Consider the following 17,635-nt stretch of genomic DNA (forward strand, 5'->3'; position numbering starts at 1 on the left):
TAGTTCAAAAGTCAAATTACACATTAAATCTTTTATTTTCAATGTCATTTAATTTTTGAAAGTTAGGAGTTGAGAGGAAAATAAATAATTTTTTTTTTTTAATTTTCAACTTTTCGCATCTGTATCTAAAATTGACAACCAAATCCATTTGATTCTTGAAAGCAATTAATTAAACAGGACTTTTCTCTGTTGAATTTCAATCAATTATCTTTGTGAAAGCTGCTTCTAACTCCCCTTAATGAAAGGGAGATCATAGAGACAATATTTCTTTCTTTTTCAACAGCAAAGCCAAGGCCACTCGGAAAAATCAATGTCAAGTTTCATGAAGTAACCACCTCTTTTCTTTGATTTAACATGCAAAAAACACTTGACCAAGCTGATTTGGCAACTTTTTTTTTTTTTTTTTTATGAGCCATGATCCTCAGATTGATGCAGAATCTTGGTTTGCCATCTGTTAACCCATGACAACTTCAGTCATTGAACAACAGCCTTCCTTTTATCAGTTTCTGCCATTCGATTGCATGTTTGCCTTAGCCAAAACAGTGCATGAAAGCTCTGATCATTTGATGTATTTGAATATTACATCAAAGCTAAAACAGTTGCTACTCGTGAAATGTGAGTTCAATCATTCCTTGCGACTGTAACCTGCGGCCATTTTTGTCCATTGCTTGGGCCACCTTAATTTGTATTGAAAGTCTTGAAAGCAACCTTGCACACCTCAGGATTTTGGGTCTTGTGTGTTAAGCTTGAACCAGATTTCCTTTGTTGGACTTTGGGCCTTGACAGGTGATTTTGTGTTACCCAACATGGATATATTTTGAGAGGATATATTTTGCACCCCAATTTCTTCTCAACATACTTCAAAAATTATATTATAAATTTAATTTTTAATAAAATTATTTAAATACCTATTAGTTGATTATTTATTTGTCTTTCACACCCCTTCCAAAAATAGGTTTTCGAAAACTCTTAAAGATTTTTAAATATTCATTTTCAAAAACTTTTAAAACTTTTTAAAAATCTATCTTTAAAAGTTTTGAATTGCATTGAAAATATTAACATAAGATCTTATGAAATTAAATATAAAATCAAATAAAAAAAGTAAAAAATAACAAACTATTTATCTTTTATTTTATATTTTTAACTTCAAATGAGTGAATTTTTTTTTTTAAATTTGATTTGATTGAACTTAAAATTCTTTAAAATATTTGGTTGACAAGAGAAAGAGGAGATGTGGTGTGAGAGAAAGGGGATAGGATGTTTGGATTTTTTTGATAAATTTGTAATTTAGGTGTAAGATGTGTTAAGAGTAAAAATTTGAATGTTAAGAGTAAGGGGTGTGTAGAGTAATTGTTGGGGTGTAAATAGCAACACTCATATATTTTTCAATGGACTTTTTGTATTAAAAAAAAATTAAGGTAAAGGAATTTTAGCATCAAAGCATATTTGCAAATTATTTATACAAGATTTATAGATCAATCATTGAAAGAGATTATTAGTAATAAAAATTAAATATGATAATTTATATATTCGTATCATGTAAAATATTTAAATTCATATATTTGTATCGTATTTTATATAAAAATTATATATTATAATTTATGTCAATATAAAAATATTAAATATATTTTTTGAATTTTGTTCAACTCATATATAGTTATTATTAAAATTTTAAATTTTTTTTTTTCATATCATATTTTAAATTACCAAATTTAACAAAAATTGAACCTAAATCTTACTATCTTTACAAAATTCTGACTTTGAATCTCACTTATCTCCTTCTCACCCTTGTAAAAATATACTCATTAAAAATTGTTTTGGGTGCATCACGGTAACTCAGTGTCCTTTTTAACATTTACTATTGAGGTTTATTATGTATAAGTAAATCACTTGTAGTCTGATTTAGAAAAAAAAAAAAAAGTTAACATGTATATAAAATCTATCAATTATCTGGTGATTTATTAATAAAATATTAAAAATTTAATTTTAATAAATTAAAGTTTAAATTCTAACTGCTTACATAAAAAAAAATTTTAAGTTTCCTATGATTTCATGTCAAATTGAAGAGTGAAACTTTAAGAATGTAAAAGAGATTTTCTTAAACTTAGCTAACTTGCATTTTATTTTTTATTAAAATCATTTTAAATGCATATTTTATGGTCATTATTTTTTAAAATTATTAAATATGTTATATTTTATTTGATTAAAAAAATTAAAAAAATTTATTTACTCTTAATTTTTTTTAAAAATAAATTTTTAATAATAAAATAATAATGATAATAATGATAGTAGCCGCTACTCACAAAAAGAGATGCCTTACAACGCAAACTTTTGAGTTGCCTCATCGTTTTATAAGAGTTATAGCATGTCACTTGTTGGTTGTAAATCTTTCTATAACGGCTGTTAACGACCTGTAACAATTCCCGTTTCCGCACCAAATTAAAAAAAAAATCAAAAATTTAAATTTTCTTCACTGCTTCAAAACCTTAATTTTAATTATACATAGCAATATTTAGTTATTTATAATCCATAAGCTAATGGGTTGCTCTTCTTCTCTTCCAGGTAAAATCCCTATACAATTACATTTATTTGTTTTTTTTCCTTTTTTTAGGGTTTTTAGTTTCTAGGGTTTTACTCACTCATTTCTTTGGTTTTGAGCTGAAAAGATGTTGAATTTGATTGCTTAATTGTGGGTTTTTTTTGGTAGCTGGTGCCTGGTGATTTAGTTAGGGTTTTTGCTAGTTAGCATTGGATGTTTTTGAAAGGATTGGAATTTGGTTATCCTTTTATTAGTAGTTGTTAAATTTTTTTTTTTGGGTGGGTTTTTTTATTGGTCCCAGATAGGAGTTCTGGGCAATTAAGCGGACTCAACAATACAGAGAATTCTGGCGTTCCTGATGCGAAAAATCTACGCGTAAAGGTATATAATTAGCTCTTTATCCATAATTTTACTGGACTTTCTTTGTTTAATTTTTGGTCATTTGAGATACTGACGTGGTTGAGGGATTGAGTTGAAAGGCTTAGGAAGCGGCATTTTACTTTTACTGCAGTATTTTACTTCATTTCACCGGCTTGATTTCTGCTATGTTAGAAGTTAGACCCATCTTGAAAATGAGCTGATATTCATGTTGGTTCGCTTAAGATCTCTGGTTGTTATAAATTATATAAATGATGGACTTTTTTAAAGGTTTTGCTATTGGACAAGGGTGAGCCAAACTCAGTTCTTGTAAGCTTATAAAAGTATTGTCATTTGAACATGTTAACTTTGTTGAACAATAATCAAATTTGGTTTGGTGGTATAATTTGGTTCTGTGGCTCTGTTGTTTGGGGTTTCATAAGTGGCATCTTGGTTTGTTCAGAGTCAATATGGGATAATGGTTATGCCCTTTTGATCCTTTCTTTCTAAGATGGGATAAAAGGACTCAATATTTCATATTCAGTTCATTAACTAGGGAGCATTCTGTAGCTGCACATTTCAGATTATAATTTGGGTGCATTTAAGAAATTTCAGATCCTAATCATTTTAAATGCAAATCTTTTAGCACATTTTTACAGTACTTTATAAGCATGTTTGGTGACTCCTTGTATTTAGCACTTAATTTTCAAAATATCATTTAAAAGATTAACTAATATATCCTTAGTTTTGCATGCTGAAAACTGGATCTAATGATGTTATGTCATTTTAAAATACTATTTCTTTAATATACATTGATGACTACAATCATGATCTTCTTTTAATATATTGTAATTAGTCACTACTTAGATTTCGACCTATACCTGACCCTATCTAAAACCCTATCATGCCCATCCATTCCCTTGCAACCTCAATCTCCATTCTTCATCGCGATTGCACCTCCACCTCGCCATATTCAGCCTATATGCTTTTTCATGTGCATTAATTAACATTTTCAAAGTATGTTTGTCTTTACCATATCTTGGTTTGCTCGAAATTACTATACATGCTTGCTTTAACTCATCTTTCCGTAAAAATATTTGGAAGTTTCTATAAGTTTAAAGCTTCCATTCTAAACATATCTTTAATAATTGTTTCTACATCATTAAAGATTTCTTATGAAGCACCTAAAAATTATTTTCCGTTTTGTTTTTTTAATTTTTTTCTGCATTTAAGGGTTTTCAGTCATACGGTGCTCAGTAACTCCATGATGGTTGCATTTCACACCATAGGAGATTGGTACCATTTACATCATAGGGCCTTGTACATTTGAATTCCTTTGTTTCATTAAACAAAGAAAAGGCAGGGTGACAATCCATTGTGGGGAACCTTTATAAAACTTAAGTCTTTAATTCAACACTTAGAACTTAAAAGATGTGCTGTTTGCTGTGCCTTTTATATGAAGGAATGAAGCTGCAATACATTACTTTCTGTGCAGATGATAAACTAGTCTAAGATACACACTTCATGTGAATATAGTTAGTAATATAACAATTATGAACTAAATATGCCATAAAGTGTTCAATAAGGTGACACTCTTCTAATACTTCTTGTGTAAGTCTTCAAATTCATAGGCTACCTTCTTTTGATAATAAAGGTGGTACCAAGCTTAGCTGAGGACTCTAAGTTGGCTCTTGATTGTATCATTAGGAATGTAATTGAAGAAAATATGAACATTTGGAGCATTGGAATTATCTTGGTTGTAGTAACTAATAAGATGAATATATGATAAAAATCTATTGAGAAAGGAGATGATTGTTTTCACCTTTCTTTTTATCACACTCGATTTGCTGGTATTTCCCTTTTTAACAATGCAACTGAATTTTCAATATCTTTTTGCCTTGTGCAGCTGGTCTTGTTAGGTGATTCTGGAGTTGGAAAAAGTTGTATTGTTCTTCGCTTTGTTCGTGGCAAGTTTGACCCTACGTCTAAGGTACGGAGTATTCTCTTAATTCACCAACTCATAACATGGCCCATCTGTCTTTCTTTTTTAGCTACATTTTGTCCAACCATGCTTAATCTGAATGATATTCGTGTCTTCTTCTCTCTTTAGTGGTTAAAAGGTTATACTATGATGATATTTCTCTGATTTGTTAACCTTTTATCATTTCAGGTAACTATCGGAGCTTCATTCTTGTCACAGACAATAGCTTTGCAAGATTCAACTACTGTTAAGTTTGAAATATGGGACACAGCTGGACAAGAGAGGTATGGTTCTCAAATACCTTGTAGATATTCTAGTTTGTGTTATCACTTCATAAGTAAAGTGCTTCATATTGTGATCCTTTGCCCTCACTTCTTTTGCATTATAAGTGAGATTATAATTTAGTTTATGCTATCCATTTTTCTTTTCTATGAGCTCTCCTTTTGCAGGAAAGAGTTAAAATGTTTACTTTATCTCTCTCAGGTATGCTGCATTGGCACCTCTGTACTACCGAGGAGCTGGAGTTGCAGTGATTGTGTATGACATAACTAGTCCAGAGTCATTCACGAAAGCACAATATTGGGTTAAGGTAGTTTCTGAGGATTACAATAGTGTTTTTGATTTTTGTTTTGGTTTTTTAAGAGAAAGAGAGAGAGAGAGAGAGAGAGAGAGAGAGAGAGGAGAGTGGGAGGGGAAGGGGGTTTAAGGGGGTAGGGCTGCTGCTGTTCGTTCTGTTCTTTTAATTCGTATTTGTTAAGTTTACTATTACTTTCTTGCGTTTAAGAATGTTAAAAATGTGGCTGAGGTGGTAATACTTCAAACATTTTTGTACAGTTTCACATAAAAATAAGCTTTTAAATAGTTCTGGATTACTATTCTTTGTGGGATAAACAGATTGCATGGGAGATCTAAGTTTGAGGTTGTGAATGTCTCTAAAAGAGTCTTTGGAGAAACTATTCCAATTTTCCATTATTGGGGTGTGCCATATTTTAGTATTTAATAATTGCATGTCCTGTCTGCTATAGTGCAAACAGCCAACAAGTTAATTTGTGTTTCTCCCACCCTCGTTTTACTTCTGTTTCTTGTTTTCTGGAATTTGGGTGGTTTGGGGGGGGGGGGGGGTGGGTGTGGTTTTATTCATAGGAGTATGGGGAGAAGGGAATAGGGTTGTATTCTTAGTCAAAGCCACTGTGTTGGAGGGAAAAATCATCATTCATGATGTTAATGCTGCTGGCTAATCAGATGGACTACTTGCTTCCCTCCGGAGAGCATGAACTTTCATCCAGTTCTGAATGGGCCATAAGTCACAACCCAATTTTCTGGTCAGCACACATTGGCATATTTTGTTGCTTCATTGGCTAGTTGCATTATGTTATTGATACAGCTTTAGGATGCCCTTTCTTTTATGAAATTTCTTTTTTCTATTAGTGATAGTCATGATTATTGCTTCAAGTTTACTGGTTGTTGTTTCCTCGCAATGGGTATCCAAAACGACCTTGGTTTTCTTCATAAGACCCATTAATTTCTACACCACTCCCCCCTCTTTTTGGTTTTCTTTGTTCCTTCTTCTTGGTCTTCTTTTTTGAAAGCCTTAAAGTTGCTTAAAAAACATTTTATGGCATTAAGTTTTCAATTTTGGTTCATATTCTGCTTATCTTAGAAGTTCAAAGGGAAAGGGCACTATTCTGCAAACCTCATTTGTCTCTCAAACTTTGTCAAAGCTCAAGAGTTTTTGTGCCAAAAATTGATGTATTTTAGCATCTGGCAGGAGCTACAAAAACATGGGAGCCCAGATATAGTGATGGCTTTGGTTGGTAATAAAGCTGATCTTCATGAAAATCGAGAAGTACCAGTTCAAGTTAGTGCCAAAATTGAATGAATGAAGATCCCTTTATGCATGCATAATTAATATTATCTTCTCACATGTGCTGTTTTATACTTGAAGGATGGCATTGACTATGCAGAGAAGAACGGGATGTTCTTTATTGAGACATCTGCCAAGACTGCAGATAATATAAATCAGTTGTTTGAGGTATTTCTTCTATATGTTTTATACAGCAATTAAATGCTTGACAATTAATGATTAATACTCTGTGCACTAGTATCAATTCTGGAAGTTTCATGGATGTGTGACAAGGTCAAGATTTTTATACCAATTACTAAAGATAACTTTAATGTGATCATATATGCTGTCTCCCTGGAAAGATTTTAGTTTATATGTTGAATAATTTACAAGTATTTTGATAGTTATTAAGTACCATTCCTCTTGCTGTCATATTTACAGTTAATGCTGATAGTATCAGAATGTCTCCAAAATCAGGTCTTGTTCCTAGTTTGTAATGGAAATTGCTTGAACTTAGCAGCATTTTAATATAAGATCACTACTACTACTGTACTTGATGTTAAAAAATGTTGTTTATGTCTCCACAATCTACGTAGCTCCATTTCACGGTTCATTTTATGTACCAGGAAACTTACCGAATCTTGTTTATCTTTCTAATTTATTCATTGTTATTGATAATGTCCATTCATGCTGATGGAGTGCTTTAGCCACCAATGCATTGTTTTCACATATTCAAGGCTTCTCCATGAATTGTGATTGAAGTTTTCTTATCTACTTGGCAGGAAATTGCAAAGCGACTTCCCCGCCCATCATAATCATGATTGTAGGAATGTCAGCCCTAATTAACTTTATAGATTTTAATGTTCTGAAACTGCATAGTTGTGATATCAAGTTTGTGAACAATAAGTATACGTGACTGTTTCATGTTTTCGTAATCTATGATGTAATCATGAGTCTGATTTAAAACTTTCAGTTGCCATTATCAGCACATAAATCTCCACATACTTGAGTGATTGGGTGTAATCATAAAGATTTTTTCTTAGAATAATGTCAAAGGGAACGCTATCACCATGTAGCAAAGTATCTAATGGTTATTGCTTTATTCCATGTTTCATTCATTTCACTCTCCTTTTGTTTCTTCTGAAACTTGGTTGGGTGGACAGCTTCAGGGTGCTATGTGCAGATTGTTGGACACTTCTCAAATGGCATCCCCTAACTTTTTCTATAGCATATTAGTGATTAAAATTTGAAACTTGATATACCTGGCTACTTCGGCAATATCTTGGCTGTTACATTACCAGTTTCTACCACTTGATTTAGCTACTCACATAATCATTCATGATATTCAGATAGAGGTATCAAATGGGTTGAACAGTTCATGACACGACACGGTTTGAAATGATATGATACGACCTGTTATTAAACAATTGAGCTGGATCAAGCACGAATATCGTGAATTACATCAGCAAAATTTTGAATATGAAATTATTGAGTTTAAATTTAGAATTGAAAGTGATAATATTCATAAAAATAAAAAATGTCTTGCTTCTTGTTTTATAATTCAAAATCATGTGTATAAAAGAACTCAAAAAGCATATTGATTTTTTCATTAATTAATTATAACTTCTTAAAAAATTTTATAATTAATTAATTATAACTCAATTATTAATACATGTATTTTTTAGCTCCAAAAATTGGAATTTTCTTACCTCCGATATAAAAAAACACAATCACCTAAGCTAGAGGCCCAATAATCAAGATATGAGAAAGCCCAAGATGCACTCCCTTTGTTTCATGGACCTTGTGTTATGGGCCTTATTAAACCCTAATTTACTTGCTCCTAATAAAATTCCTTTGGCTGATGCTTTTATTCTTCCTCTTACTCTAGACGACAAATCGAGTTGGGGATTTGGGAATTCGCGATTGGGATTTTGAAGTTGCCATAGTTCGGGCCAAAGCTTAAAAGATGACCGATTACGAAGAAGCGCGGTATCAAGGAAACGGAGACAACCTTGAAAACAATTACGGCGGAGGTTCTTCTCCTCAGCCTCGTTCCGATGATCAAAACGATTCTAAATCTCAGGTTAGATCGCGAGAATTTTAGCTTAATTTCGTCTTTTCATATTTTTAATCGATTTTTGTTTTTTGTTTTAGTTTTTGTTAGGTGGAATTTTGAAGAAGTTTATATTAGTTTTAGTAATATTAGCTTAAATGTGTGATTTTAGTTTTAGACTGAACAATTACCTTAGAATTAGTGTTGAATCTTAGTCTTTTGTTCGTATAAAATCAATTGTGATTTTACTTTATATCATTTGCTTTTTCTTTTTAGCTAACTATTTTAGAAGCAAATAAAAAATAGAAAAAAAAAAAAAGCAGCAAGCTGGCTATTAATTGGAGCCCTGATTTTTTTTTAATAAATTTTTTGGGTTTTGATGGGAGCTTTTCAATCTAGGGCTCAAATTTTTCTTTGAATTAGGTTTTGTATCTCCAAATTTGGCTAGCTTGACAAATAGCCTTTTCAATTACATGTAGTACTAGGTTTTGTTCTAACCTAAACATTAGAAAATGAGGTATATTTTATTGGAGTAAAAGTTTTCATTTTAATACAAGTCGGGTTTTCTTTTTTTAAAAAAAAAAAATTTACAAAACATGGGTTTCTCAGATTTTAAATCTCATAGTTGTTTTTCGATTTTTTGGTTCCTGTTTTTATCCTTTTTTTTATCCAGTATAATTGTGGGGGAAGGGGGAATTAGAACCCGGCAAGGGAAACACGTAGCTACCACTGAGCCAAATGCTTGGGTCCCTTTTTTTTATCTCTATTTGTTGATGTTCATGCCTACTTCAGATCTTGAGTATGCACACATGTTTAGGTGTTCAATTATATTTTGCCTCACCAGAATTTGTCTAGTCTAACAAGTAGTCTTTTCAATCAAATTTTTACTGCTTAGTTTTGTTCCAAGCTATGTGAGAGTAAATAAATGAAGTCTAGCCTTGTAGGTTTATTTTTTCTAATAAGAAAAACGATTTTTCTTCCAAAATAACTTTCTTGAATGTGATTTTTATGTTTTTGCTTTGACATTTGGTTTTTTAGCTACATAAATTAAATTCAACTCTAACTACGTGCAGCATGGGTCTCGGGATTATGAGAGAGAGTCCTCTAGAAGTAGGGAAAGGGAGAGAGTGAAAGGGCATGACAAGGAAAGGGACAAGGACCGTGACCGCCATAGGGACAGGGACAGGGATAGGGATAGGGATAGAGACCGAGAAAAGGATCAAGACCGAGAAAAGGATCATGACCGGGAACGCCATCATAGAGATCGTCATAGGGATCGTAGTAGGGAACGCAGTGAGAGGAGGGATCGGGGAAGAGATAGGGATGATGATGATTATTACCGAAGTCGAGACTATGACAGGTAATTTAAGCTATACTATGAATCATTACTATCATTGCTCTTTTCTTCATGTTGCTAATCATTTTTTGTTAATGAGTTATATTTACTCAATGTCATTTACAGAAGAAGGGACAATGATAGAGACAGGGAGGACAGGCATAGCCGCCGTTCCCGATCCCAGTCAAGGGCTAGATCTAACCACAGATCAAAGTCAAGATCTTGTTCTCGCTCTCGCTCACGCTCAAAGAGGTAGATCATAAAGAACTTGATCATCAGTAAAAACAAGATAGTTTCAGCTATATATTCTGGTCTCTGTTACATTAACATCATTATTTTGCAGTAAAAGGATTAGTGGTTTTGACATGGCCCCTCCAGCTTCAGCAATGTTAGCTGCTGGTGCTGTGGTGGCTGCTGCTGCAGGTACATATGCCTTTCACAAAAAATTACCATTTTTATACTTTGATAACTGCTATTTTTGTTTTTGGATGATCTAGTGTGGAAAGTTCGTATCAAAATACTGGTCTGGTTTTGGTAAGCCGTATTTTTTCTTCTGCTTCATATATATTGCCTTTAAGTAGTGATCTTGTGGAAGGCCGCAATATTATTTAAAAATTTTTTACTTGGTGAAATAATTCTGGAACTAAAGGAGTTTTTGGTTTTGTCTTCTGTTTGGTGTTTGTTTGTTTGTTTTCTATGTCTGTCTTTGTTTTAAGAAGGCAATGCCGTGAGCCGACTTCTGTAGCTTTTATGTACAACGAGGAATCAATGCACCAGTTTTGATGGTATTGTACGTCTTCAACCGGCAACTATTGCCTGTTTTGGTAGTCTTGCTAAATATTTTCTCCAGAATTTGCATGCAATGAATTCTGTTTTCTATCTCTAAGACTGCGAGAAGTTTGCATATGCCATGGACATGAGGCACAAAAGTCCTTATGTTAGAAATGTTTCTTTGATTTATAATTATATCCTTTTATGAAATCTGAATTTCCTTTCAGGCCAGATTCCTGGGACTAGCCCAAGCTTACCTGGAGTGTTTCCAAACATGTTTCCTCTTGCAACTGGACAGGTATATATTTCTATTGTGCACCTGATAGTGTTGAGCTTGCTGTGTGTGCTGTAACTTTGGTTAATTTTGGTTTAGTGCAGCCTTTTGGTGCTCTCCCTATTATGCCAGTTCAAGCAATGACTCAGCAGGTTGGAAGGATTATGCATTCAATGTAGTGCATACCTTTCTTTACATAATTTTTTCTTGTATTACAGAAATTTAGAGAATTTATGTTGTGATTTCAGGCTACTAGGCATGCTCGTCGGGTCTATGTTGGAGGACTTCCTCCTACTGCTAATGAACAGGTTCTACTCAACGCTATTGTAGCATTATTGTGGTTATGCTTGCAAATAAAGCCATACTTACCCTTAATATTATATTACAGTCAGTTGCGACCTTCTTCAGCCATGTCATGGCTGCAATTGGTGGAAACACTGCTGGTCCAGGTACACTTGGGGTTTTTTTATATATTACATGACTGACCTACCTACCTTATTATTATATTACATGACTGACCTACCTACCTTATTTTTCTTCTATAGTTGCTCATCCTTTTGTGTTATATATTCAGGTGATGCTGTTGTTAATGTCTACATAAACCATGAAAAGAAGTTTGCTTTTGTAGAGATGAGATCTGTTGAGGAGGCTAGTAATGCAATGGCTTTAGATGGGATTATCTTTGAGGTATTTTTATTTTGTTTTGAACCTTTATGCTGAAATCCTTTAATTACAATAAGTTGGGTTGACCTCTTTGCACTTTCAGGGAGCACCTGTGAAGGTGAGGAGACCTAGTGACTATAATCCGTCACTTGCTGCAACTCTTGGTCCAAGCCAGCCCACTCCTAATCTTAATCTAGCTGCTGTGGGTCTAACTCCAGGTTCTGCTGGTGGGCTTGAGGGTCCAGACCGCATATTTGTTGGTGGGCTTCCCTATTACTTCACAGAAGCACAGATCAGGGAGCTATTGGAGTCTTTTGGGCCTCTTCGAGGTTTTGATCTAGTGAAAGATAGAGAAACAGGGAACTCAAAAGGCTATGCTTTTTGTGTTTATCAAGACCTTTCAATTACAGATATAGCTTGTGCAGCTCTAAATGGAATTAAAATGGGTGATAAAACTCTCACTGTTAGGCGAGCAAACCAGGGTACTACCCAGCCTAAACCTGAGCAAGAGAGTATACTCCAGCATGCACAGCAGCAGATTGCTTTGCAGGTTAGATTAGAATATTATTGTTTTGTCAAAATCTTATGCCATCATATCCCTTGCAATTTAGGGCTGTTATTAGGTACGGTTTGTAGGCTAATTTGCTGGTACTTCTTTTGTTTTTCAGAGGCTCATTTTGCAACCACAGGGTGTGCCAACAAAGGTTGTGTGCTTGACTCTAGCACTTAATGTGGATGACCTCAGAGATGATGAGGAGTACGAAGACATTGTGGAGGACATGAGACAAGAGGGTGGAAAATATGGTAAAATTCTTCTTAAACAATCAGCTGCAGTTTTTTTGTCTGGCCCATTTTTTAACATGCAAAGTCTCTTATATATTTTTATTTCTTTGTTTTCTTTTGTGTTTATATCTCTGTTTTACAGCCCTTTCTTGTTCCACATTCCGCTTTAAAGAATCCAGCCTAACATACACAGACAGAAGACTTTCTAACCCTCTATCTATATTTACTTGATACTGCTTTCTCTGACAATCTTTTTCGAAAGATTTTTTTTTTTTTTTTTGTGGATTCGAAATTTTTTACGCCTAATATGCAGGTGCATTGGTGAATGTTATCATCCCACGCCCAAATCCAAGTGGAGAACCATCCCCAGGTGTCGGCAAGGTCCGTGTTGACCCTTTTTACCTTATTTTTTATTTTTTATTTATTTGATCGTTGTCTAGTTTTCATCTTATGTATCCTAGTCGCAAGTGAATGTATTATTTTGGTCACTTCTGCTAGTTGCTTATTGACTGTAATTCTCTGGTGTGATTAGGTATTTCTCGAGTACTCAGACGTGGAGGGTTCTAAAAAAGCTCAAGCTGCAATGAATGGTAGGAAATTTGGTGGAAATCAGGTTATAGCAGTCTACTATCCGGAGAACAAGTTTGCACAGGGGGAGTACGATGGCTAATTATATAACAAGATATATAAAATCTTCTTAGCATTGTGCATTTGCTGATTCTATGTTATAGGTCTATAGTATTTAGATAGTTCATTAGGAATTTGGCGCAATGGCAACCTGTTGTCGAATTCTCCGAAGTTTCTACTGATCCGCAGTTGAACGGATAATCAATTTATCATGCTTAATATGTTAAAACTAGTTGACATGAATTTGCTGTTTATTTGTGATTTTGAATCCTTTCTTGCACTTCAAGCGTTGTTTATAAGGTTCATTTCCTGAGGATGCTTAAAGATAAAGGTTTTTGAGATAGCACAGCTTTATGGTGATTGCCCCTCGAGATTTCCGAAGAAGATTAGAAACGAATTTTAGTGAGTAAATAGTCTTATAGAGATATGCTTTGGGCAAGAATAAATTTAGGGTTTATTTCAACGGATCGAAATTAGTTTTGGTAAAATTAAAATTAATGATGATTACAAGATTAGTTAATTTTATAATGAGATCAAAGTTTGTATTATTAAATATGATCATGATAATTAAATGAAATATATTTTCTTTTGATGGATAGATGAAATGTATTTTAAAAAAAGGATTAAAATTTGTATATAATGAAAATTATAAATAATATTTAATATTTATGAAATTAATAAATAATTAAAAATTATTTTGTGTATTAAATAATAATTTTTGCAAATAAGTATTTAAAAATAAATATATATTTGTTAAATTATGTGAAATTTAATTTGATTGTCCGAAAATAAACAGTGAAACTAACAACAATGCCACGAAACACAAAGCCAGTAAATTATTTACCCAATTGGCTAACCCTCTAAAACCCTAAAAGTACTTCTCAAAGTATACTTACTCCAATAACTATTTTTTCATACATATTAAAAGAAGAATAATTTATAGGCGGCAATTGAGCGAGTGGACGCATTGTATCACTTTAGACCATGTCATTTTCTTTTTTTAATCTAAGATAAACGTAATCTATGGGAGAAAAGGAGAGATGGTCTTTGTTCAAAATCAAAACTTTTACATTTTCTTAAGCATATCTTAATTACTAGATTAAAAAAATGATGACATATTACGTCATTTTAAGTTATTTTATGATATTAAAAAATTAACTCATTTTGAGTTTGAATGGATATCGAGAGGAATGTAAATAATGTATTAATATTCATAAATTATTAAAGTTTGATTCGAATAAAATTTGAATTCGGTTTGATTATTATCGAATCGAGTTTGAGCTTGAGTAATTTGATTTATTGATCAAGCAAAATTTGAACATTTTTATACTCGACTCGAGTTATTTACGAGTTTAATTGAGCTTTTTATATTTTAATATATTTTAATTGATAAAATATTTCAAACTCGAGGTTGAACTCGAGTATAAATAATCGAATTTTTGTTAAATATAAAAATCAAACTTATTTTTACGTATTAATTGAGTATAATCAAGCGAGCTCAAGTAGTTTAATTTATATCTCGAATCGAGCTCGAATTTAAAAAAATAAAACTCGATCGAGTTTGAGTCAAGTTTTGAGCATCAAATTTAGAGTCGAGCTTGAGCTCATACTTTAGACTGTATCAATTCAAATTCGATCGATTACACCCCTATCAATATATTCAAGTCATTTTTTATATAAATCATTCCATTTTAAATGATTAATTTTTAAAATCAAATTGGACCCAAAAGTCCACAATTACATCATGTACAGTAAGTTTCATATCTTTCCCACCCAAACATAAAATTTTATTATATTATTACATGTGTAATTATATTTAGAGGTGGTAAAAATTAACTCGATTCAAAAATTTATCTAATTAATTCGAATTTAAATTTAATTAATTCAATTTGATTAAAAAAAGTTAACAATCTAATCCAACTTAATTTGAACTTATTTGAATTCAAATTGATCTAATTTCAAATTGAATCAAATTTTATTTGATTCGAATTCGACTTAATACGAATTCAAATTGATCCGAATCCAAATTCATCCGTACTAAAATTGATCTGAATTTAAATCTGAAATGATTCGATTTTATATTTAAGACTATTAATAGATATTCGAATGACATAATCAATGATCAATTTAGTATATTACAGTAAATATTTAAATGTCATAATTAATCAACATGCCTCGCACGCCGTTTTTATATTAAAGCTCTCATGCAAACAGGGTCAATGCGTCTCGCGTCTAATTTTCGCGTTAAGACTCATGTCAATGCGCTGAACACATCTTACGCACCATTTTTCCATTAAAGCTCTCAAACCAACATACTCAATGCGCCACATGCACCATATTCATTCTCGCGTTTAGGTTTTCACGTTGACAAGCCCAACGCGACTTGCATGCCATACAAAAAATCGACATTGTCCTCAGCAGGGTAATATTGTTCCATCTTTTTCCTTAAAGCTTATGCGCAAATATTGCTACATTCTCTCTAACATGCTACAAATATAATTTTTTTGAAATTTCTTGAAAGGATTACAACCCCATTGCATTAAGTCTTCATGGTATAAAAGAGGCCCTTAAAGGGCTTAGTCATTGTCTAATGAACTAATAACTAATCATGAGAATGTAAATATAAACTTAATTTGAATTGTGTTATCTTTCCTGCATAGAAATTTCTATTTTAAATTGTTTTCACAATTTAAAAATGTTGCCAACAATCTTGTACATGGTAAATATCCCATTTTATTCGAAAAAGTTTTTGAGATCAAAATGATTTTTGAATTGAAAATTGAACATCGATTAGGGAATCGAAAATTTAGGCCCAAAGATTGAAAAACCCAAAATTGTATTTTGAGCTCCATTTATTTTCATTTTTATTATTTTGATTTTTATAGTTTTAGTTTTAGTTTTGGTTTTTATTTATTTTTGTTTTTGGACATGTAACACACACAAAAAAAAACGTGCGATTATTGTTTTCAAAAGGAATATCTGCAGATTCGCTTTGGGATCCTATTGAAGGTTGGAAATCTAAGAATGAATTACTTATGGAAGTTATTGACCCCAATTCATAAAATTTCAAGATTAGGTGGAGTTAATTTTTTTTCCCAAAATTGAAAGGGGTTTGATCCTATATAAAGAACTAATCTGTGGATCATCAAGAAAGGAGGGTCGAATACACGAAGGAGCAATAGCAAGATTATTCAGCACAGAAGTAGTTTTCAGCAAATCACCAGCAGCATCAAGAGCAATCTCAAGCCAAAAAGGTAACCAGTAGCAGCCGCAAGGCAAGAATCGAAACCCACAGAAAATCAAACGCAAAGCGAAGCCATACGCGAGGACCTACAAACAGAAATCACCAACCCAAACCCGAAATCCTAACCCATAGAACCCGGATCCACACCAAAGCACACCCACAATTTCAACAATCAAATTCAACAAGAAAACCCAATAGTTCATCACCAACCCAGAGACAGACCCAACGACCCCTTTAGTAATCCCCAAACAGAGACAATCAGCACAAGCAAAAAAAAAAAAAAATTCCAAGAAGTCTTCACGAGATTTTTCTGTGGAGTTTCGGTTGGATTTTTGGGAAGATTTAGGAGTTGCAATTTTGGGTTTAATTTGAGAACAGAGGTCTGCCGAGAAGAAGAAGGAATCGCAGAAAGCTTGTTAGGTTTTGACGCAGACCGGTGACGAACGAAGGAAGGAGTCGGCGAACGGCGAACGACTTGGTGGTGGCAGAAGCCGAATGCGGGGAAGGATAATCGGTTTTTGGGTTTTGATAAAGAACAGAAAGAGAGAAGCAGAGAGTGATTCAAAAAAGGCTGTTGAAAGTTTTAAGTGCTGTGTGTTTTAAGAAAAGAGAAGAAGAGGATTCGCACGGGTATCCAATTTACAGACCGATCAGAGGTTACAGGCGGAGTTAGGCCAAATTCGGATCGGATTCATTTTTGTATTAATAACGTATATGATTCATTTGGATTTTAAATTTTTTTTTTAAATTTAACTTAAATTAAAAAAAATCTCAAAATTATTCATTAAATTTAATTTATATAATAAAAAATTAAAAAAAAAAGATTAAATTAAGTTTAACAAATTATATTTAATTTACATATATATAAATTAAAAATAAAAATTATACAATAAAAATTAAAAATAAAAATTATATAAAATAAAAAATAAGTTTAATTAAATATATATAATTTTATTTTTAATTTATATATAATTCACGTATATATATATAAATAAATAATTTATATATACGTGAATTGAGTTGAATTAGATTGGATTCGGATTTTAAATTTTTTATTCAAAATTAAATCTAAAATTTAAACAAGTGTAAATATTGTGTTTAAATTCATTTAACGAATTTTAATTTTTTGTTCAAATCTTCTCAAAATTTAGGTAGATCTTTGGG

General features: G+C 32.3%; 2 protein-coding genes across 4 annotated transcripts; both read left to right on the forward strand.

Moving 5' to 3' along the window:
* Positions 1-2,381: 2,381 nt before the first annotated feature.
* On the forward strand, positions 2,382-7,791 carry LOC111297218 (ras-related protein RABF1-like). The gene is made up of 8 exons (XM_022891869.2): positions 2,382-2,562; positions 2,841-2,920; positions 4,803-4,886; positions 5,067-5,161; positions 5,361-5,466; positions 6,646-6,735; positions 6,823-6,909; positions 7,503-7,791. The coding sequence occupies exons 1-8, from the start codon at positions 2,538-2,540 to the stop codon at positions 7,533-7,535; spliced, it is 600 nt and encodes a 199-aa protein (XP_022747604.1). The 5' UTR covers positions 2,382-2,537; the 3' UTR covers positions 7,536-7,791.
* Positions 7,792-8,606: 815 nt separating this feature from the next.
* On the forward strand, positions 8,607-13,507 carry LOC111296274 (splicing factor U2af large subunit A-like). Of its 3 annotated transcripts, none has more exons than XR_016325977.1 (13): positions 8,607-8,803; positions 9,847-10,133; positions 10,236-10,361; positions 10,453-10,532; positions 11,108-11,178; positions 11,259-11,306; positions 11,403-11,462; positions 11,543-11,603; positions 11,729-11,841; positions 11,921-12,367; positions 12,486-12,621; positions 12,743-12,981; positions 13,133-13,507. XR_016325977.1 is itself a non-coding variant. In XM_089740865.1 (13 exons), exons 1-13 carry the CDS (start codon positions 8,687-8,689, stop codon positions 13,268-13,270), a joined length of 1,752 nt encoding a protein of 583 aa, XP_089596991.1. In that variant the 5' UTR covers positions 8,607-8,686; the 3' UTR covers positions 13,271-13,507. The 3 variants fall into 3 exon arrangements, 2 of the variants coding, with proteins under 2 accessions (XP_089596991.1, XP_089596992.1); XM_089740865.1 differs by having other exon boundaries at positions 12,914-12,981; XM_089740866.1 differs by lacking the exon at positions 11,259-11,306 and having other exon boundaries at positions 12,914-12,981.
* Positions 13,508-17,635: the final 4,128 nt, after the last annotated feature.

Source organism: Durio zibethinus, chromosome 12 (genome assembly GCF_047325235.1).
Source record: "Durio zibethinus cultivar Kanyao isolate XHJ-2024 chromosome 12, ASM4732523v1, whole genome shotgun sequence".
Classification (NCBI taxonomy): Eukaryota; Viridiplantae; Streptophyta; class Magnoliopsida; order Malvales; family Malvaceae; genus Durio; species Durio zibethinus.